Source organism: Oncorhynchus keta, chromosome 21, assembly GCF_023373465.1.
Source record: "Oncorhynchus keta strain PuntledgeMale-10-30-2019 chromosome 21, Oket_V2, whole genome shotgun sequence".
Classification (NCBI taxonomy): domain Eukaryota; kingdom Metazoa; phylum Chordata; class Actinopteri; order Salmoniformes; family Salmonidae; genus Oncorhynchus; species Oncorhynchus keta.
The window spans coordinates 29,061,757-29,085,917 of record NC_068441.1 but is presented as its reverse complement, the minus strand read 5'-3'; the positions used below and the strand labels follow the sequence as shown (position 1 = coordinate 29,085,917).

The following is a 24,161-nucleotide window of genomic DNA, read 5'->3' as shown; positions in this document are numbered from 1 at the left end:
CACCGGGGGCAAACTACCTGCCCTCCAGGACACCTACACCACCCGTTGTTACAGGAAGGCCATAAAGATCATCAAGGACATCAACCACCCGAACCACTGCCTGTTCACCCCGCTATCATCCAGAAGGCGAGGTCAGTACAGGTGCATCAAAGCTGGGACCGAGAGACTGAAAAACAGCTTCTATCTCAAGGCCATCAGACTGTTAAACAGCCACCACTAACAGTGTGAGTGGCTGCTGCCAACACACTGTCATTGACACTGACCCAACTCCAGCCATTTTAATAATGGGAATTGATGGGAATTATGTAAATATATCACTAGCCACTTTAAACAATGCTACCTTATATAATGTTACTTACCCTACATTATTCATCTCATATGCATATGTATATACTGTACTCTACATCATCGACTGCATCCTTATGTAACACATGTATCACTAGCCACTTTAACTATGCCACTTTGTTTACTTTGTCTACACACTCATCTCATATGTATATACTGTACTCGATACCATCTACTGTATGCTGCTCTGTACCATCACTCATTCATATATCCTTATGTACATATTCCTTATCCCCTTACACTGTGTATAAGACAGTAGTTTTGGAATTGTTAGTTAGATTACTTGTTGGTTATCACTGCATTGTCGGAACTAGAAGCACAAGCATTTCGCTACACTCGCATTTAACATCTGCTAACCATGTGTATGTGTGACAAATAAAATTTGATTTGATTTGATATATCGCCTAGCCCTACTTGAAAGCTTTGTTTGTCACTCATGGCTGTAAAAGTATCCATTCAACATTCTCAAACACTATGAAAAGGCTGTTATGAAAAGGTAAGATTGGAGACAACATGCTTATGACAGCATTGTCAGTAGTCATGTGCACTGTAGGGAACAGACAGGATGTGGACATTAGGATGAGTTTCAGTTGTGAAGTTGAACCCAGTTCCAGTGTAGAACAGGAAGTGTACTTTGCAGCAGCTTCATGCCTGTAGTTGAGAATATGTTGGATAAAACTGGGTTGATGAGTTTAGATTTGGGAAATCCAAATCTACTGATAGGCTAGGCCTGCTGTCCAAAAGTATGATATAAGTTACGAGGGGGATCTCAGACACTGAGTGTGAAGCAGGCCTTAAAAGATGCTACACAGGATTTAAAAAATAATTTTAACATTGTCATTTCAGAAAATGTCCATAATATATCTGTAGTAATAGTGGAATGATTGTGTTTCAGTGTTACTTACCCGCCAGTGGTGTGATTGGCTGTGATATTTGCCAACTAATTTGGGCAAAATGGGAAAGCTGTTTTGACTAGAGGTCGACCGATTAATCGGAATGGCCGATTTAATTAGGGCCGATTTTCAAGTTTTCATAACAATCGGAAATTGTTATTTTTGGGTGCCGATTTTTATTTTTTTATAAATAACTTTTATTTAACTAGGCAAGTCAGTTAAGAACACATTCTTATTTTCAATGACGGCCTAGGAACGGTGGGTTAACTGCCTTGTTCAGGGGCAGAATGACAGATTTTCACCTTGTCAGCTCTGGGAATCCAATCTTGCAACCTTACAGTTAACTAGTCCAACGCAATAACCACCTGCCTCTCATTGCACTCCACAAGGAGACTGCCTGTTACGCGACTGCAGTAGAAGCCAAGGTAGGTTGCTAACTTATCTTATAAAAAACAATCAATCAATCATAATAACTAGTTATAACTACACATGGTTGATGATATTACTAGTTTATCTAGCGTGTCCTGCGTTGCATATAATCGATGCAACACCGGGGGATGATTTAACAAAAGAGCATTTGCGAAAAAAGCACAATCGTTGGACGACAGTACCTAACCATAAACACCAAAATCCAGGTTAGCAGGCAATACTAACCAGGTGAAATTGTGTCACTTCTTTTGCATTCATTGCACGCAGAGTCAGTGTATATGCAACAGTTTGGGCAGCCTGGCTCATTGCGAACTAATTTGCCAGAATTTTACGTAATTATGACAACATTGAAGGTTGTGCAATGTAACAAGAATATTTAGACTTAGGGATGCCACCCGTTAGATAAAATACAGAACGGTTCCGTGTTTCACTGAAATAATAAACGTTTTGTTTTCGAAATTATAGTTTCCGGATTCGACCATATTAATGACCAAAGGCTCGTATTTCTGTGTGTTATGTTATAATTAAGTCTGACTGAGCGATGGTAGGCAGCAGCAGCCTCGTAAGCATTCATTCAAACAGCACTTTCGTGCGTTTTGCCAGCAGCTCTTCACAAGCACAGCGCTGTTTATGACTTCAAGCCTATCAGCCTAATGGCTGGTGTAACCGATGTGAAATGGCTAGCTAGTTAGCGGGGTGCACGCTAATAGCATTTCAAACGTCACTCGCTCTGGAGTAGTTATTCCCCTTGCTCTGCATGGCCCGCGGGTTTTGTGGAGCGATGGGTAACGCTTCTTTGAGTGTGGCTGTTGTCGATGTGTTCCTGGTTCGAGCCCAGGTAGGGGTGAGGAGAGGGATGGAGCTAGACTGTTACACTGGCAATACTATAGTGCCTATAAGAACATCCAATAGTCAAAGGTATATGAAATACAAATGGTGTAGAGATAAATAGTCCTATAAATACTATATTAACTACATCCTAAAACCTCTTACCTTGGAATATTGAAGTCTCATGTTAAAAGGAACCACCAACTTTCATATGTTCTCATGTTCTGAGCAAGGAACTCAAACGTTAGCTTTTTTACATGGCACATATTGCACTTTTATTTCTCCAACACTTTGTTTTTGCATTATTTAAACCAAATTGAACATGCTTCATTATTTCTTTGAGGCTAAATGGGTTTTTATTGATGTATTATATTAAGTTAAAGTGTTCATTCAGTATTGTTGTAATTGTCATTATTATAAATAAAAATCGTCCGATTAATCGGTATCGCCTTTTTTGGGTCACCCAATAATCGGTACCCAAAAATCATAATCGGTATCCAAAAATCATAATCGGTCGACCTCTTGTTTTGACCTCGTCTGTGTTATCTAGTGGAAATTGGGTCAAGCACCAATGTGGAAATTGGGTCAAGCACCAATGTAGAAATTGCTATGTAATTTCCTGGTTGCTCCAATTCTACACTGTTCGCTCAATTTCAGTTAGCTTAATCTGAGAAAACAAGCACTGAATCGTGTTTGGGAATCCTTGCATCTTAATCGCTGTGAAATATATTTTCAATTACAAAAAATATAGTTTTTACAGCTGAAGCTGGTGGACAACTGAAAGTAAAAGGCTCAAGCGTAAGTCTGCAATGTTAAGTGTAAATGGGATGCAGGGGGTGGAGGGGTTGTTTTGAATGCAGGCTAGTATTGCAATTAACCTAGGTTTGCGTGGAGAGTGGGATTCTGAGAAATTCTAGGTGTAGCATCTTTAACCTGAACTGGGCAGAGAACAGGAAATGGTTACAATAAAGGACGGGGAAAGTATTAACTGAATTTGTATCACAAAGTGGGAGTGATATGTAGGCTAAAGAATTCTACACAGACATGAGTTTAAAATCAACTAGCTCCTGTTTCAGGTGGATCTATCCTATTTTTTTTAATAGCTTAGCTAATATGTTTAGTCTACATTTCCATGCTTCATGTGCTTACTATCTCTATAAGTGTTGAAATGTTCCACTTAAGTGTTCCACTTAGAGAAACGTGACGTGCGTAATGAGGGCAAGCAACAAGATTGTAGTCTTCAATTAAGATAGTGGCTAGTAGCGCCTCGCTGTGACTCCCCACTGCCTCCCTCACACCACACCTGCACTGTTTACATTCATACCAACCATGTGGCCTATTGAAACTTCAGTAATCATTTAACTCTTAAGTGAGAGGACCATTCTCAAACTGCTTGGCATTCACATCAAAGTGTGTGTACACGTGTTCACCTCATCCAGGAGGGAGCATGTTAAATGTATTTGAATGACAAATTACTCATCTCTTTCTCTTCTCCTAACTGGAGTAGCTGTGCTCAGAGAGCTGGCATACTCAACAACTTCTTCAATTCCAGCCTGTTTTTGGTGCAGAGTAAAACAAATCAAAATTTAATGTTATTTGTCACATGCTTTGTATACTAAAGGTGAAATGCTTACTTAAGGGTCCTTTTCCAACAATGCAGAGTTTAAGATAAAATACAAATGGTGACAAGGAATAAAAATAATTAGTAAAAATATCATGGCTATATACAGGGAGTACCAGTTCTGAGTCAATGTGCAGAGGTAATTGAGGTAGCTATGTACTGTAGGTAGGGGTAAAGTGACTAGGCAACAGGATAGATAGACAGTAGCAGCAATGTATGTGGTGAGTGTGAAAGTGGGGGTGTGTGGTGTCAGTGTATGTGTGCGTGCGTGCATATGTAGTGTGTGTGTGTGTGTGTGTTGAGGTGTCAGTGTAATACTTTGTGCAAAAGATCAGGTAGCTATTTGATTAGCTATTTAGCAGTCTTGTTTTAAAGTCTTATGGTTTGGGGGTAGAAGCTGTTCAGGGTCCTGTTGGTTCCAGACTTGGTGCACTGGTACCACCTGCCATGCTGTATCAGAGAGAACAGTCTGGCTTGGGTGGCTGGAATCTGACAATTTTGGGGGGTTTTCCTCTTACACCTTCTGGTAGGCTTGGGTGGTATACCGGGTATGGAAATAGCCATGCGAAGGTTTTTCAATACGTTTTAATATTTGTAGCTACTTTAAGTAAATACCTGCAGTCAACTTGTGCAATACGTTAGGAGACAAAGCAGACCGCGTTCTTCATTTCACCTGTCACATTATTTTACATTATGAAGCTTACTGTAGTTCCTCAGACCTGTTTGTAAATGGCACAACCAGAGAAAGTGGGATCAGTTGAGTTCAGCTATGTAGTGACAAGGGTTGTTGTGTTTTATACACTGCTCAAAAAAATAAAGGGAACACTAAAATAACACATCCTAGATCTGAATGAATGAAATATTCTTATTAAATACTTTTTTCTTTACATAGTCGAATGTGCTGACAACAAAATCACACAATTATCAATGGAAATCACATTTATCAACCCATGGAGGTCTGGATTTGGAGTCACACATAATTAAAGTGGAAAACCACACTACAGGCTGATCCAACTGTGATGTAATGTCCTTAAAACAAGTCAAAATGAGGCTCAGTAGTGTGTGGCCTCCACGTGCCTGTATGACCTCCCTACAACGCCTGGGCATGCTCCTGATGAGGTGGCGGATGGTCTCCTGAGGGATCTCCTCCCAGACCTGGACTAAAGCATCCGCCAACTCCTGGACAGTCTGTGGTGCAACGTGGCGTTGGTGGATGGAGCGAGACATGATGTCCCAGATGTGCTCAATTGGATTCAGGTCTGGGGAACGGGCGGGCCAGTCCATAGCATCAATGCCTTCCTCTTGCAGGAACTGATGACACACTCCAGCCAAATGAGGTCTGGCATTGTCTTTCATTAGGAGGAACCCAGGGCCAACCGCACCAGCATATGGTCTCACAAGGGGTCTGAGGATCTCATCTCGGTACCTAATGGCAGTCAGGCTACCTCTGGCGAGCACATGGAGGGCTGTGCGGCCCCCCAAAGAAATGCCACCGCCACCCCACACCATGACTGACCCACCGCCAAAACGGTCATGCTGGAGGATGTTGCAGGCAGCAGAACGTTCTCCACGGCATCTCCAGACTCTGTCACGTCTGTCACGTGCTCAGTGTGAACCTGCTTTCATCTGTGAAGAGCGCAGGGCGCCAGTGGCGAATTTGCCGATCTTGGTGTTCTCTGGCAAATGCCAAACGTCCTGCACGGTGTTGGGCTGTAAGCACGACCCCCACCTGTGGACGTCGGGCCCTCATACCAGCCTCATGGAGTCTGTTTCTGACCGTTTGAGCAGACACATGCACATTTGTGGCCTTGCACAAAGGCAGTGGTAGCGGTCCTGCTGCTGGGTTATTGCCCTCCTACGGCCTCCTCCACGTCTCCTGATGTGCTGGCCTGTCTCCTGGTAGCGCCTCCATGCTCTGGACACTACGCTGACAGACACAGCAAACCTTCTTGCCACAGCTCGCATTGACGTGCCATCCTGGATGAGCTGCACTACCTGAGCCACTTGTGTGGGTTGTAGACTCCGTCTCATGCTACCACTAGAGTGAAAGCACCGCCAGCATTCAAAAGTGACCAAAACATCAGCCAGGAAGCATAGGAACTGAGAAGTGGTCTGTGGTCACCACCTGCAGAACCACTCCTTTTTTGGGGGTGTCTTGCTAATTGCTTATAATTTCCACCTGTTGTCTATTCCATTTGCACAACAGCATGTGAAATGTATTGTCAATCAGTGTTGCTTCCTAAGTGGACAGTTTGATTTCACAGAAGTGTGATTGACTTGGAGTTACATTGTGTTATTTAAGTGTTCCCTTTATTTTTTTGAGCAGTGTATATTAAGTGTTTTTTTTGCAGGGTGCTGTCTGCTGATGGAATGCTTGTTTGTGAATTCTCATGTGAGTGGGGAAGTGCAACTGAAGCACAAAATGAGTTTGATGCCAATCAGAAATTACAATAAGAAGCATTTTAGATCTGCGTTTACAAAATGCATCAAGATATTTCTGTAGCGTTTTAATATTTTATTTCCTGTGTAAAAAAAACAAAGAATTCTGCATTTGTGACCCCGAAGTTTAACTTGCTAGTTATTTAATTAAATGGCTGAATTAGTAAGGGCATCATATTGTTAGCTTTCTGCCGTGTTTGAGACTTAACGCATCCAAAGGGCTTTGATCTGTACAGCTGCCACCGCAGCTTGATTTCCTTGGGATTTTTCTCTGCTCTGCTCCTCCCCCATCTTCTCGGAGCTGAGCTGGCAGGGCCTTTGCCCTAAGAACTCCCAGACTCCACACAGTGTGTACACACTACTGTTCTTCCTTCAGAAAAGCATGCTTTAAAACTTTGAAAATTTCCACAATCTCTCGTTCACATTCGCTTGTAAATGTCCAAACTCAACTAAAATGACATTCCGTAGCTCCTACCTATACATGTATTCCTTTGTTAGCTGGATTGCCTGTCTTTGAAATTTGTTTATTTTAGTTTGCACGTGTTCGCTTATTTAGCTAGCAGCCTACATAGAAATTTTTTGTTAGCATTCTGGTAAAAGATGCCCAATGGTATTTTTTTTGGTAACCCTTGTGTACTAAGCCGTTAATACCGTAAATCCCGACATGAGAGAAGGATGGTATGACAATATAAAAATCTGGATACTGCCTAACCCTACGGCCTGGTAGTTACTATTAATAGCAATGTTGTCATTTGTCTAATAAAATACATTAACTGTCATTATTTTATTTTTTTTACCTTTATTTAACCAGGCAAGTCAGTTAAGAACACATTCTTATTTTCAATGACTGCCTGGGAACAGTGGGTTAACTGCCTGTTCAGGGGCAGAACGACAGATTTGTACCTTGTCAGCTCGGGGGTTTGAACTCGCAACCTTCCGGTTACTAGTCCAACGCTAGGCTACCCTGCCGCCCCAATTAAAGCTGCAATATATAACTTTTTGGGTGACCTGACCAAATTCACATAGAAATGTGAGTTATAGATGTCATTCTCATTGAAAGCAAGTCTAAGAAGCAGTAGATCTGTTCTATGTGCGCTATTTCTATGCTTCCGGTTTAGTTTTGCCGCTTTTAGTTTTGTACACAAACTTCAAACAGCTGAAAATACAATATTTGTATTTATTGACAATACATTTCATAGCGGTTTAGATGGTACAATTATCCTCTTCACTATGCATTGCTTTTTTTTGTCACCAACTGAAATAAGGCAAACTTAGAGTTTTAGCGTCCAGGAAATGGCAGAGCGATTTCTACATATTACACCTTTTATATGTTTATCAGCGCCCTATTCCCTATTTAGTGCTCTACCGTTGGCCAGGGCCCATAGTGCACTACGTAGGCTATAGGATGCTTTTTGGGAGTCAGTCTGTGGCTTTTTATATCTTCTCACGCCTCTGATGCCTGAGTGTGTAAATGGAGCCGACTCCCTCCTCTTCTATCAGGCCCGGTGAACTGTGGCTATGCCGAAATAGACCCATACAGAGAGCAGGATCAGTTTCCTTTCTGCTCTGATCTATTAGCCCTGGTAAAGACCAGGCCTGATGGATCTATTCTAGTGGAAACCGGATTCTCCTCTAGAGAGGGATACGGAAGGCACATTATGGCTAGGGTGGTTTCCTGGACACAGATTTGTCGTATTCCTGGACTTACAAAAACATGCTAATTGGAGAATCTTAATTGAAATAACTTTTTAGTCCAGGACTAGGCTCAATCTGTGTCTGGGAAACCAGCCCTAAGGTTATACTGGTTATTAGAAAGGGTGACAAAAGGGTTGGTACCAATTAGAGATGTCAGTTATTGTAGGCCTACGTGTTGTGGGTGGGTGTTTGTTACTGATTTGAGATTGACTGGAAGACTCACGAGTGCAAATTAATGTAGTCCTAGAGATGTCTGTTTAGGGGCAAGGGGGACGTTGTAGGGGATTACATATTTGTCTTTTATTCCCATATAACACTATCTCTTATTAGTCTAGGTTTGGGATGGCCCATATGGGGTTTCTCCTTCCATGAGTTTATTTACACATTTCTCCATGTGTTAATATTAATTTGTTCATTCTCTCCCTAGGCCAGGTGAACCAATCTTCCCCAAAGAAGCCTCGGAGCCGGAATATCTTCAAAGCGCTTTTCTGTTGCCTCCGAGCACAGGATGCCCCTCAGCCTCCACCCCCTGCCCAGGATACTCTACTCCCTCCTGAGGACAATGGGACGATCGACAAGGTAACACAACCGCCAGTCAGCCAGCCACCCCAGTGGTTCAGAGCTGCATAGGTTGAAAGAATGCAGGTTAAGACAACGTAATAATTCCATGTGGCAGGGTTAGACCAGCACTGTTGCTGATTCTACATTAGCATTGAAACCGTGACCTGCAATGGGGAAATCAAGTAGCAAAGTGGCTGTAGATTATTCCTTTAAAATTATGAATATAATGACAGGTAACAGTTACGCAATGTGTTTGCTGAGTAGTTAGCTGAAATTCACTATGATTGTGTTAGTTCTCCATCAAAGTGGAAAATAATATTTTTATATAGTAATATTCACTGAACAAAAATATAAATTAGGGATGCAAATGACTAACAGACCCTCATTAAGCGGTCAACAAACGGTTACATTAAATAAAACAGTTAAATGACCCGACCGACAGAAAACACTATTAGAGATCTGTATATAATGACAAGATGCTTATGTTTCCACCCTAACAACGGGAGTCGGCCCAAGGTGGGAAGGCAGGCAACAAGTTTAGGCACAAAATGAGCCCATAGAAATGTATTAGGCTTATTTAGGACAGATTTTTGGCAAAAGTGAAATATCTCGTTTTGCCTCTTCCTCGCTGATACTATGCATACATACATGGACCGGACATTTTTCATTAAGATCTTAATTCTTATGGATATAATCCCATTAACGGGATCGGTTTGACAACATCTGGTGACATGGCAGAGCGTAAAATTCAAATTAAATTACTATAAATATTTAACTTTCATGAAATCACACATGCAATACATCAAATTAAAGCTACACCTGTTGTTAATCCAGCCAACGTATCAGATTTCAAAAAGGATTTACGGGGGAAAGCAAACCATGCTATTATCTGAGGACAGCACCCCATCAAACAAACACAGACAATCATAATTCAACCCGCCAGGCGCGGCACGAAACTCAGAAATAACAATATAATTCATGCTTTACCTTTGACGAGCTTCTTCTGTTGGCACTCCAATATGTCCCATAAACATCACAAATTGTCCTTTTGTTCGATTAATTCCGTCGTTATATATCCAAAATGTCCATTCATTTGGCGCGTTTGATCCAGAAAAACACTGGTTCCAACTCGCGCAACATGACTACAAAATATCTAATAAGTTACCTGTAATCTTTGTCCAAACATTTAAAACAACTTTCCTAATACAACTTTAAGTATTTTTTTACGTAAATGATCAATCAAATTTAAGAAGGGATAAACTGCGTTCAACAGCAGATAAAAACAAAGTGGAGCGAGCTTTCAGGTCACACGCCTCTAACAAACAGTACACTCCACTCGATCCTCGTTCTGAACTGCCCTACTTCTTCATTACACAAAGGAAAAACATCAACCAATTTCTAAAGACTGACATCTAGTGGAAGCGATAGGAACTGAAAACCCATTGAAAAGAGAGTGACCCCAAACTGCATGTTTTTTGTTTGTATTATCTTTTACCCGATATAATGTGTTATATTCTCCTACAATAATTGCACATTTCCACAAACTTCAAAGTGTTAACTTTCAAATGGTATCAAGCATATGCATATCCTTGCGTCAGGTCCTGAGCTACAGGCAGGTTACATTTGGGTATGTCATTTTAAGCAAAAATTGAAAAAAGGGGTCCGATCCCTTAACACATGGCAGAGTTTAATCTGTTAGCCTAAGTCTAAATTGCTCACATTTAAGTGCCCATTTACCAACATGCTAACTAAAACAGTGTCATCAATATACTGTGGATCTGTGAAGTGTGGTGGTAAACCTGCCTTTCAACTACGAGAACGCTTGAATTTGAATAATTAAATTGTCTTTATCGCCAACGTCTATCTTGGCCCAATTAAATCCATAATACTTTGAACTGGGGATTGAGTAAATTATTGTGATGTTCATGAGCAGTCAGACATCTTAACATGGTGTGGGGACATGAGTAATTAAGCCAAGTGGAACTGTAATTCAGAGAGTCACAGATATTAATCTGCAGGGTAATGACAACATGGGACATGTCCCAAAAGGCATCCTATTCCCAATATAGTGCACTACTTTTGACTAGAGCCATATGGGCCCTGGTCTAAACTAGTGTACTATATCAAGAATATGGTGCAATTGGGGACACAGCCATGCTTAACCAAATACTAGTGTTGTACCGTATAAATCAGGTCAGCTCTACTCTAGCCGGTTAATTACATTAATAGATCCATCATGAATCAGAGTCATATTAGGCCCCATTAGCCATCTGTCTTGTAATTACATGGTGCGTCTAGACTACTGAACAACGTGAGTGCAGATTTAAGAAGACAGCAGCATACAATCTGAGGCGACAAGAATGTAAAAGATAAAGTCAAATTTATCAGTCAGGGAGAAGTTATATAAATCTCCATCCAGCCTTTATTCTCTATTTACTCCGATTTATCTCAAATGACTTACCTCAAATCAAAACTTTTAATGGGACATGCCACTTAAGACCAATTCTGATATAAAATTACATTACTATCCACAACCTCTTGGACAGAAGTTGGTCTACTACACTAATGCTAGGTCTTTCTATAAATTACTCAGTGTACTCAGCCAGCCTAACTTACTTTTAGGAAGTCTGTCCAGTGTTAGCAGCTGTCTAGGTTGAAAATAAAAAGGTTAAGAGAAAGTAATAATTCCATGCAAAAGTGTTCGAAAATAAACAACTTTATTGGACCAGCGCTGGAGAATAAAAAAATATATACACATGCATATGCTGTTGCCAGAGAATTGAATGTTCATTTCTCTACCATAAGCTGCCTCCAGCGTCATTTTAGAGAATTTGACATTACTTCCAACCGATCTCACAACCGCAGACCAAGTGTATGGCGTCATGTTGGCGAATGGTTTGTTGATGTCAACGTTGTGAACACAGTGTCCCATGGTAGCGTTATGGTATGGGCAGGCAAAAGCTACGGACAATAAACACAATTGCATTTATTCAATGGCAATTTGAATGCACCATGACGAGATCCTGAGGCCCATTGTTGTGCCATTCATCCGCCACCATCACCTCATGTTTCAGCATGATCATGCTGTACACAATTCCTGGAAGCTGAAAATGTCCCAGTTCTTCCATGGCCTGCATACTCACCAGACATGTCACCCATTGAGCATGTTTGGGATGCTCAGAATCAACGTGCACAACGTGTGTTCCAGTTCCCTACCAATATCCAGCAACTTCGCACAGCCATTGAGGAGGAGTGGGAAAACATTCCACAGGCCACAATCAACAGCCTGATCAACTCTATGTGAAGGAGATGGGTCTCGCTGCATGAGGCAAATGGTGGTCACACCAGATACTGACTGGTTTTCTGATTCACACCCTTACTTTTTATTAAGGTATCTGTGACCAACAGATTCATATCTGTATTCCCAGTCATGTGAAATCCATAGATTAGGGCCTTATTAATTTATTTCCATTGACTGAATTCCTTATGAACTGTAACTCAGTAAACTATTTTTAATTGTTGCATGCTGCATTTTAATATTTTTGTTCAGTATAGTTCATGCATATTCATCTCCAGCACCACCCCATCATCATATGACAACTGTGCGTTTCTTTGTTTTGTGGTAAGAAAGAGAGGAAGATAATTGTTTCAATGACATCTGTGATTTTAACCAATTACGAGAAGGCATTGCTTACTAATTGGTTGTTGTCATTGGAAACACTGATCTTCCTCACTTTCTTACTACAAAATATAGAAACATGCCATTTTCACATGTTGGGGTGGTACTGGAGATGATGAATATGAAGTAGAGAAATTGTGAAATTTCCCTTTAACTGTCTTTTTCATCTCCCTGTTTAGCTTGATCTACTTCAAAACCTTCGCTACCAGTTTCATCAAGTACGTAAAGGACAATATCACTGTTTTTTGTGGGAAATAGAGACAATGGGCTTAGATTAAACTGTCACATTTGGTATGATGCAATGTATTGTAACTGATATTTCTGTGTTTTGATCAATTTTCTTCAGACATGTTACAGTTAAGCTATTGTATTTGGGGTGGGAAAGGAAGTTAATTCACTTTTACAGGACAGTGTGCATTGTGCAATAGGATACGTGTCTGAAATTGTAATGTGCATGGGCTAATTATATACACTAGGACCAAATACATGAACATATTTAGATGACCCATTTGTTACTGTAGATAGGTCATTGGTTATTATTCTGGAACTCACATTGAACCCATCATTCTCAAACTAAAGGGTTTTCCTAACTGGAAAAATGTGATTCCTGTATAGAATCGCACCAGAGGTTCTAGGTCAATAGATGATCGATTCCCTCTGGAATATTTAATTGAAGATGCAATATGCAGAAATCACGCTGCCATTTCCTGGTTGATAAAATTAGAATAGTTTGCTTAATTTCAGTTTGTGACAAAACAAGCAGTCATTGTGTAGAGAATCATTGTACCATATAAACTGCTGTGAAGTATATTTTCCATAACCAATAATATTGTATTTTCAGCTGTTTGAAGCTGGTGTACAAAACCGAAAGTAAATGATGCAAAAACAAAACTTAAGGGAAGCATAGAAATAGCGCACATACTACAGATCTACCACTTCTTAGACATGCTTTTTTTTTACCTTTATTTAACCAGGCAAGTCAGTTAAGAACATATTCTTATTTTCAATGACGGCCTGGGAACAGTGCCTGTTCAGGGGCAGAACGACAGATTTGTACCTTGTCAGCTCGAGGGTTTGAACCTTTCGGTTACTAGTCCAACGCTCTAACCACTAGGCTACGCTGCCGCCCCAGGAGGATTTCAATGAGAATGACATGTGAATTTGGTCAGGTCTCCCAAAAAGTTCTGTATTGCAGCTTTAAGTGTGTCATCTTTCATTTAAATTGTAGGGGAAAAGTTACTCTACCCACCTCTATCCTGCCTCTACCCACCTCTATCCTGCCTCTACCCACCTCTATCCTGCCTCTACCCACCTCTATCCTGCCTCTACCCACCTCTATCCTGCCTCTACCCTCCTCCTCTAATCATTTACTCTTTTATCCTTTTAATCATCCTCTCTCCTCTACTCTTCTACCATCTACTCCTATACTCTTCTATCCTCCTCTACTCATCCTCTACTCCTCCTATACTCTTCTACCCTCTAATCTTCTACCCTCGTCTACTCCTAATCTTATATCCTCCTCTACTCATCCTCTACTCTTCTACCCTCATCTTCTACCCTCCTCTATTCTTCTACCCTCATCTCCTCTTCTAACTGTCCTCCTCTACTACTCTACTACTCCTTTATCCTCTACTCTCTTCCTACCCTTCCCCTGTTCCGCTCCTCTCAGGTTCCAGGGACAAGTCTACTGCCTGAGGTAACCCCTCAGGATGAGGGCAAGATTTGTGTGGTCATTGACCTGGATGAGACATTGGTGCACAGCTCCTTCAAGGTAATATATATACACTGTTAATAAGAAACAGGGCTATTGGAAAACATAGTTTGACCTATTATCTCACCACATATCAAGAATTCGAAGACATCTTGTTTTGATCCTATGCAGGCCAGGGCAGTTGATTATATCTAATAGCATGATCCATAGCTCTTACTTTACTCATTTGCAACAGCAAGCTGTAATCGTTTGATCGGCTAGTCCTTTTTGTTTGTGTCCCGTCTGACTTCTATATCCCACTATTAGACTGTAAGTGTTAATGGACAGCTGTTAGCTGGATCAGGTAGCTCTTTACACTGGCTGTGAAATGGGAGCTGCTGATGCTGTTAACACATTCAATCAACAAATCAATGGTCACTGGCAGACAAATCAGTGCTGTCCATGTTTCTCATAACAAGGCGTGATTTGGATTGTAGGAGGGTTAGTTGAGAGGGTGGGAGGGTTAGTTTTTTTCCTAATTTAAAACTTTGCAATGCTTTTAGATGCATCTCTTAATCAGAATATCTAACTTTTTTTGTTAATCTATACATTTGTCTTTTGCGTGTGTCACTGCAACTGATTATATTTTATCTGAAAACTGATGATAAACGGTTGTCTTCTCCTCTAATGCTGTAGCCCATCAGTAATGCTGACTTCATTGTACCTGTGGAGATTGAAGGAACAACACACCAGGTAACTGACAATGGTATTTAGATCAACACACGTGTGTATAGATGTATATATGATTGTATGTATGTACAGTGGGGCAAAAAAAGTGTTTAGTCAGCCACCAATTGTGCAAGTTCTCCCACTTAAAAAGATGCGAGGCCTGTCATTTTCATCATAGGTGCACTTCAACTATGACAGACAAAATGAGGGGAAAAATCCAGAAAATCACATTGTAGGATTTATGAATTTGCAAATTATGGTGGAAAATAACTATTTGGTCAATAACAAAAGTTTCTCACTACTTTGTTATATACCCTCTGTTGGCAATGACAGATGTGAAACTTTTTCTGTAAGTCACCCCTAGGTTTTCACACACCGTTGCTGGTAATTTTGGCCCATTCCTCCATGCAGATCTCCTCTAGAGCAGTGATGTTTTGGGGCTGTTGCTGGGAAACACGGACTTTCAACTCCCTCCAAAGATTTTCTATGGGGTTGAGATCTGGAGACTGGCTAGGCCACTCCAGGACCTTGAAATGCTTCTTACGAAGCCACTCCTTCGCCACTCCTTGCCCGGGCGGTGTGTTTGGGATCATTGTCATGCTGAAAGACCCAGCCACGTTTCATCTTCAAAGCCCTTGCTGATGGAAGGAGGTTTTCACTTAAAATCTCACGATACATGGCCCCATTCATTCTTTCCTTTACACAGATCAGTCGTCCTGGTCCCTTTGCAGGAAAAACAGCCACAAAGCATGATGTTTCCACCCCCATGCTTCACAGTAGGTATGGTGTTCTTTGGATGCAACTCAGCATTCTTTGTCCTCCAAACACGACGAGTTGTGTTTTTACCAAGAAGTTCTATTTTAGTTTCTTCTGACCATATGACATTCTCCCAATCTTCTTCTGGATCATCCAAATGCTCTCTAGCAAACTTCAGACGGGCCTGGACATGTACTGGCTTAAGCAGGGGGACACGTCTGGTACTGCAGGATTTGACTCCCTGGCGGTGTAGTGTGTTACTGATGGTAGGCTTTTTGCTCACCGTTCTTGTGATCATTTTGACCCCACGAGGTGAGATTATCAGTGGTCTTGTATGTCTTCCATTTCCTAATATTTGCTCCCACAGTTGATTTCTTCAAACCAAGCTGCTTACCTATTGCAGATTCAGTCTTCCCAGCCTGGTGCAGGTCTACAATTTTTGTTTCTGGTGTCCTTTGACAGCTCTTTGGTCTTGGCCATAGTGGAGTTTGGAGTGTGACTGTTTGAGGTTGTGGACAGGTGTCTTTTATACTGATAACAAGTTCAAACAGGTGCCGTTAATACAGGTAACGAGTGGGAGGACAGAGGCGCCTCTTAAAGAAGAAGTTACAGGTCTGTGAGAGCCAGAAATCTTGCTTGTTTGTAGGTGACCAAATACTTATTTTCCACCATAATTTGCAAATAAATTTAAAAATCCTACAATGTGATTTTCTGGAGAGAAAAAAATCTCATTTTGTCTGTCATAGTTGAAGTGTACCTATGATGAAAATTACAAGCCTCATCTTTTTAAGTGGGAGAACTTGCACAATTGGTGGCTGACTAAATACTTTTTTGCCCCACTGTAACTCTCATGAACTTATCCTCTGCAGCGGAGGTAACTCTGGGTCTTCCTTTCGTGTGACGGTCCTTATGAGAGCCAGTTTCGTCATAGCGCTTGATGGTTTTTGCGACTGCACTTTCAAAGTTATTGAAATTTTCCGTGTTGACTGACCTTTGGTCCTTTACCAAATAGCCCTATCTTCTGTATACCACCCCTACCTTGTAACAACACAACTGGCTCAAACGCATTAAGAAGGATAGAAATTCCACAAATTAATAAGGCACTCCTGTTAATTGAAATGCATTCCAGGTGACTACCTCGTGAAGCTGGTTCAGAGAATGCCAAGAGAGTGCAAAGCTGTCAAGGCAAACGGTGGCTACTTTGAAGAATTTGTTTAACACTTTTTTGCTTACTACATGATTACATGTTATTTTATAGTTTTGATGTCTTCACTATTATTCTACAAAGTAAAAATAGTGAAAATAAAGAAAAACCCTTAAATGATTAGGTGTCCAAACATTGTGTGTGTGTGTGTGTGTGTGTGTGTGTGTACACACTACTGTTCAAAAGTTTGGGGTCATGTAGAAATGTCCTTGTTTTTGAAAGAAAAGCACATTTGTCCATTAAAATAACTTCAAATTGATCAGAAATACAGTGTAGACATTGTTAATGTTGTAAATGACTATTGTAGCTGTAAAAGGCAGATATTTTTTAAATGGAATATCTGCATAGTCATACAGAGGCCCATTATCAGCAACCATCACTCCTGTGTTCCAATGGAGGGCAATGAAGAGTCGACTCCGGGATGCTGGCCTTCTAGGCAGAGTTGCAAAGAAAAAGCCATATCTCAGACTGGCCAATAAAAAGAAAAGATTAAGATGGGCAAAATAACACAGACACTGGACTGAGGAACTCTGCCTAGAAGGCCAGCATCCCGGAGTCATCTCTTCACTGTTTACGTTGAGACTGGTGTTACTATTTAATGAAGCTGCCAGTTGAGGGCTTGTGAGGTGTCTGTTTCTCAAACTAGACACTCTAATGTACTTGTCCGCTTGCTCTGTTGAGCACCGGGGCCTCCCACTCCTCTTTTTATTCTGGTTAGAGCCAGTTTGCGCTGTTCTGTGAAGGGAGTAGTACCCAGCGTTGTACGGGATCTTCAGTTTCTTGGCAGTTTCTCGCATTGGAATTGCCTTCATTTCTCAGAACAAGAATAGACTGACGATTTTCAGAAGAAAAGTTTGACCCTGTAGTTTGACCCTGTAGTCGAACCAACAAATGCTGATGCTCCAGATTCTCAACTAACCAGTTTTATTTTTTCTTTCATCAGCACAACAGTTTTCATAATTTCAAAAGGGTTTTCTAATGATCAAAAATAGCTTTTCTTTCAAAAACAAGGACATTGCTAAGGGACTCACTGTTGTTATTTTTATACTTTGCAGCCCATTGGAGTAGCGCTACCGCTTCTTAAATGTAGCACTTTAAAAAAATATTTTAAATACATGAAATCAAAAGTCATGTGTAAATGGAACATTTGTTGTATAAATGTGTTCTCTTCCATGGTCAAGATGAATATAGTAGATTTTGAAGCTGTATAGTACAGTTTAGCCAAGGGTCAGCGAGGCCTCCCTCTCCCCACTCCGGCCTCCTCATCCTGGGACACTGGCCACAGCTCCCTGGCCTCAGCCTGGTTCAAGTAATCCAGGATAGGCTGGTTCTCACCAGCACGGCCTATTCTCGATTACTTGTTTCAGGAGGCGGCTGACCTCTTCCAACATGGCCCTCTGGGACAACCACACATACTGGAGCGCTTTCCCTAACCCACAGACTGAATGAGAAGGAAAGAACAGGCAGACTAAACCGGGAGGCAGGCCTCATTTCTAACCCTTATTTTAACATTCATGTTCAGTTATGTTTTTTATGTTCACATTCTATTATTTTCTGAAATGTTGAACCAAGTTGTTGAGTGGATGAAAGATGGATTCACTTGTGCTCACCAGCCTCTGTCTCCCCCCTCCCCCACTGTTGCCTTTTCAATTATCCAAAACATTAGCCTTGTTAAGCCAGGTGAGTAGACTTATCACTAGCCAGTAAATAAGGTTGATCAGATTTGAAGATCAATAGATACTGTGGTCCTTAGGGACTGGAGTTGTGTGTGTGTGTGTAGTTGCTTCAGTCAGTTAGTACATAGACTAGTGTTCATAGATGGTTGCTGTTAGATAGCTGTACTTGATTCTCCTAGCCAGATGCTTATAGCCGTGCTGTGATGTGTCCCAGGTTTACGTCCTGAAGAGGCCACATGTAGACCAGTTCCTCCAGAGGATGGGAGAGCTGTTTGAGTGTGTTCTCTTCACTGCAAGTCTTGCGAAGGTAACATTGCTTTTACTGTTGATTTAGAGAATTAACTGGTATTTATTAAATTTGCTCCCCCCTGTGGTGGTGATATATGCCTGTTAGCTGGAATTGCTACTTTTTCTATGTTCAGTCGTCTACCACCCAACATACCACTCTCCCCTTACACGCTACTCTCTGTCTTACATCTGTACCTGGCCCTCTCTACCTTTCTGTTTCTATCTTTATGTCCTGTCCTCTTTCTCTTCTCTCTCCTTCCTCTGTCTCCCCTGCAGTATGCAGACCCAGTGACAGACCTGCTGGATCAGTGTGGTGTGTTCGGGACACGTCTCTTTCGGGAGTCTTGTGTGTTCCACCAGGGCTGCTACGTCAAGGACCTGAGCCGCCTGGGCCGCCAGCTCAACAAGACCCTTATCCTTGACAACTCCCCCGCCTCCTACATCTTCCATCCTGAGAATGCTGTGAGTGTTGCTGCCTAGCCCAATCTTTCACTGAGCTTTACTCCAAAGGACTTACTGGCCTGTCCCAATGTTGAATCACTAAGGCGATCTCCCTGTTTTAAGCTATTTGATGATGCCAATTTTATTTTCTGAATGTGTGTTTTGTCTAAACTGTGGAAATCAATGTTTCCCAAATTCAGAGTGGCAGGAAAGGGTCTTTCCTTCATTAATAGCCTCTAAAATGTAAATGTTTTATTCTGATTGTGTGTCCTCAGGTGCCTGTGGTGTCCTGGTTTGACGACCTGGAGGACACTGAGCTGCTGAGCCTCCTACCCGTCTTTGAGGAGCTGAGTGAGGCGGACGACGTCTATGCCAAGCTGCAGCAGCTACGAGCCCCCTGACACAACACACCCCCTCTGACAAGCTAGAGCCTCCCCCTCTCAGCCAGACCACACCCATCAACCGACGGAAAAAAACAAAATCTTACTTACATACACGCACTCTGTGTGCTGTGTTAGTATCCTAGACACACTCGGCAGTGTGTTTGTTTGGCCCCTGAACTGTGTGTTTGGACGGCTGTCCACCGCTCCTACTGTCCACCGCTCCTACTGTCCTCTTCCTCCTCAGTATGTTAGCTGGTGCTGCAAAACTGTTCTGGAAACAATCCAACAAACACAATGCGAAGTGGCTCACTCTTTTCTCATTTTAAAATCGGAACTCCAACACATACTATTAATCCAATCATTCACACTGACTGGCCAGGTCTTTGTTTCTCCAAAACAAGACTTTGATTTTATAGCACTAATTGTGACACAAAACAATGGACTCTGCACATCACCTCTCTGCTTCGACAATAATCTCAGTAGAAGCACGTTGACGAAGGACTCTAAAGCATTGCAAGGAAACTGCTAAATCCACATAGTGATTTAATTTCAATTTCTTAGTACAGCTGCCTCTATAAAGGCTGTTTTTAAGGACTTTTCTCTCCTAAATGGATTGATTACTTCAGGAAATTCATTTTGAAAGTTAAACAGGTGGTCTTTCTGATCCAAGGCCGTCATGACATAACTAGACATTACAGTACATAAGATGATATGACCTCATTTGACCAGACCTTACATGGGGAGCAAGGGATCTCCATCTTTGTGCCTTCTGTATAAGAACAAAATAATTCAATCTTTGTTGTTGTGTTTTTAAAGAAGGAAAAAAAGCTTTGTTCCTTGTAGAAAATGGTTGTTCTTTTTCAATCTTTACGCTTTTCTATACATTTTTAAGATGTCTTTTAAATGTTGGATATGTTGGTTAGAAGTACAGATGATGAATTTTGTAATGTCTGGGATGTTGAGGAAGAACAGCCATACATTAACAGCCTCTGTATGTTGTAGTTACATGAAATTCTCCATTCTCATTTGCTGAAGATATCATCAGCCAATAGGGATCATTACAATCCAAGGGGTCACACCCATTGTGTAAATGCAGTGGTGTAACAAACCCTGCCTCTATGCTGATTCACCCTGAGCTGCATCAGGTACAGGATACTTGAGCTGATTCACCTCAACTTTTAGCACACAAAAAAAAACAACATTTAAATGAACAGACTGATTGAGACTTCGTGTTGCAAATTTGGAGTGATTCTATGCTGGTATTTAGTCTTCAAAGGATGCCATAGTGGATAAACCAAGGCCTTGTTTTAAAATGATTCACATTTTGTGTCAAGCCTTCTGGGTGCCATATTATTTGGTTAGCTTGGGGGACTTGTATAAGCTGCTAAGAGTGAACACAATGCACACTAGTTTAGCCCCCCGCCTTTAGTCCTTTCTCCATACTTTGCCAAGTCATTATTTAAAAATGTATTATATTTTTGGTGAGATGTTTCTACATTACTGAGACTTAAAAGTATGTCTGATAAATGATCTTTGCGTTATTGCCTGTTGTTCTAGAAGGTCTACGGTACTCACTGCCATATCTCAGGTGTTGTACACATTGTGGGGTGGCAGCGGTTTTGTGGTGCCATAAACTGGATGGATTTAGCAAGAGATGTTCTACTGCTCAAGTTGTAATTTAGCACACATAGACATGCCCAAGCCAGACTAGTCACTGCATCCCAAAGATATTTGTTTTGTGGTTTTATTCACAAGATAAAGCGCCTTCTCATACTATTACACTATGAAGTGCCTAAGGTTTCTTTCTGCAATAGAAGCTTTGGAATAAAGCACGAAGGGTCTTCATCCCCATTTTTTATTTTACATTTTTATAACTGTTACCCTGTCTCTCGTATTTGGCTGAAATGGAGTATCCATAAAACTCTTTACCAAGTAATCCTACTCCGCTATTTCATTTGGATTGAAAGAAGGGGCCGTGTGTTATGATGTTGTGGACCCCACACCCATACTGTCAGAGGAATATGTCTGTTTAGTCCTACTCCATGTCTCCCAATCTATAGTTTCTGTTATTTAGATATTTGTAAGCATTTTAATCTCTGGCTGTGTCCCAAATAGCACTCTATATAGTAGTTCTGTATGGGATGTTAAGTTGTCTCTTCTGGTGGTGGGATGTGCTAGAGGGTGCACAGAGCATGACCTGACTGTCTTCTTGTTTTGTCTGAAACACTAGAGGTAAAGTGGGGTTAGACATTCATTTTTATGAAAGCTCAACACTTATTTTGTGGAGGTGGGTTGGAGGGGGAACCAAATATTCACAAATTTAAATTAAAGCGTTTTCTACTTCACTTTCCTTTCTTCTAGTCGAAAGAACCAGTCTTGTTGCTTTAAACATGCATCACTTAATTGTCAGTAATTGTAATTAGGTTAGAGGCCCACACATGATACCTGGTATATTCAGTCATAATGTCTGCTGACATGAAATGACTACATGTAATGAAATATATTGACATTCACATCAGAGGTGACGTGTCGAACCCTAATTAGTAATGTTTTGGATCACTGTTTCGGAAGGAGTAAACGCTCATCCCTGATTGCGGGTTAATATGTAACGCCCATGAAGTGCATGCTGATGTCCCTCAACCAAAGCGACAGACATGTCCTGTGTTTGATTCAAATATAGTTTACTGTTTGAGAAATACAAGATTTCATGATCATTTCATGATCGCTAAGCATCTGAATGATGCTAGGATAATTATCATACTATTATTTTATCTTACTCATACAACAGTTTTTATTTTCTCAAAGTCCTGGAAAGAAAGAATGTAAAGAACTGGAGAGAAATGTATTTGAAATAGATTGTCCTAAACAGTCCATCTGTAAAAATAAAAAAAGGTTTTGGTGACTTATCAAGAGAATTCTTTGTAATTATACTTTTTTTATATGAAAGCCATATGTATAAAAAGTCACAATATTTTTGAAATATTAAAAGCAAAGAATGGATAGAAATGTAGCTCTAAAAAGCTTTCGCTGTTCTTTTGTTTTGGAAATGAATTATTCCAATTTAAAATATTTTGGCCATTACAAAATATGGAGATCTATTTTCAGTGTTCAGTTGGCTTACTTTCTGTATGGATTCTTAAGATGCCAAACAATTGGAACAAAATGAGACATGAGTCCGAGGGTACAATCGATTGATGCAGCGTTGTTTTTATGTATATATTGATCAATCTATTGGATAGATTGTGATGGTGACCAGTCTATTATTCTTCGAATGGATGAGATTTCTGTTTGGATAAAATCATTTCTCCATTTTAGTTTTTTGTTAACTGGACTCTGTTGGATTGATTGTGGGGTTGGGTCAGGTTGTGTACAATGAACAAACTTCAAATTTTGCATAGAAACTATGCAGTAATACATACAGTATAATGCAAAAAGTATAAAACATTACTCTCATGCACATCTGGAGTTCAAAATACTGTTTTTACAGCTATTTTATCAAACAAATGTAAGACTCCTGCATTATAGTTGGGCTTTTTTGTTAAACTAGCAATTCTGAAAGTTGTTTTTCAAAGATGGAATAAAAACATTGATTAGTGCATGTGTGTCTACTGTAGTGCATTTGTGTCCACATCTCCAGAGAGCAGCAAATTCCTAATCACACAGATTTCCTAATCATAATTAGGAATTATTCCTCATCACACAGATTTGCTTTCCACAAACTATATAGTTTGTCAAATTCAGAGTGGGCATCCCAAATAGCACTGTTTTCCCTATATAGTGCACCATGACCCGTAGTGGCAGTGGTCAGAAGTAGTGCGCTATGTAGTGAATAGGGTTTCATTTGGGACGCTCACAAGGCATGTAGGGACATTCATTACATTATGACATCATAATATGTGATGAACTTGTGTTAATTAAGAATCAGTGGCCATGTCACATTTTGGGCAATAGCAGAGAGGGAGTGGTGACGCGAGAGGTTTTAGTCCTCCCAAACTCTGTCCACTTAAATAAGCCTACGAAGTGAGGAATTTTTGTATGGAGGGCAATGAATGTCAAATTTGGTAAACAAAAAATATAATTGCTAATTTGTTACATGAGGCTTATTTGATTTAATATAAGTTTCGTAATGAATGGTTAGGTTGTTACAAATGCAATGATATAAGTGGACGTACGTGGCATTTCTGCAGTTGTGCCCTTTATCATGAAGTTAGAGGACTCATGATATAACCCATTTAGCATGGACTTTTCCATTTTAAAGTAGTCAACTGGGTGGGGATTCCAAAGATTTCGAAGTCAATCAGCCAATGAAAAAGATAGCACGAGCAGCGCCATTGAGGCTGTCACGGACGCTATAATGGCACAGATACAAAGTCCTCTCTAGTCTAACTCTATGCCCTGTTGTTGAAGCACGTATATGTCCTCTCATTGGCTAGAATGGTCAGACCTGATCTCGCCAACCTTCATCTTTGAGGACATGTATTGCTTGCTCTCTGGGGTTTTCGGC

The 24,161-nt window shown here is 40.8% G+C and overlaps 1 protein-coding gene across 1 annotated transcript in view; it reads left to right on the top strand.

Moving 5' to 3' along the window:
- The window catches only part of LOC118400399 (carboxy-terminal domain RNA polymerase II polypeptide A small phosphatase 2-like), a 33,113-nt gene extending 9,858 nt beyond the window's left edge, over nucleotides 1–23,255 (top strand). Inside the window, exons 2-8 of the mRNA XM_035797240.2 lie at nucleotides 8,678–8,829; nucleotides 12,670–12,708; nucleotides 14,160–14,261; nucleotides 14,877–14,933; nucleotides 18,760–18,852; nucleotides 19,110–19,295; nucleotides 19,550–23,255. Of these exons, the coding sequence (XP_035653133.1) occupies nucleotides 8,678–8,829; nucleotides 12,670–12,708; nucleotides 14,160–14,261; nucleotides 14,877–14,933; nucleotides 18,760–18,852; nucleotides 19,110–19,295; nucleotides 19,550–19,675 (755 nt within the window). The 3' untranslated portion in view covers nucleotides 19,676–23,255. The remainder of the gene's footprint in view (nucleotides 1–8,677; nucleotides 8,830–12,669; nucleotides 12,709–14,159; nucleotides 14,262–14,876; nucleotides 14,934–18,759; nucleotides 18,853–19,109; nucleotides 19,296–19,549) is intronic.
- Nucleotides 23,256–24,161: the final 906 nt, after the last annotated feature.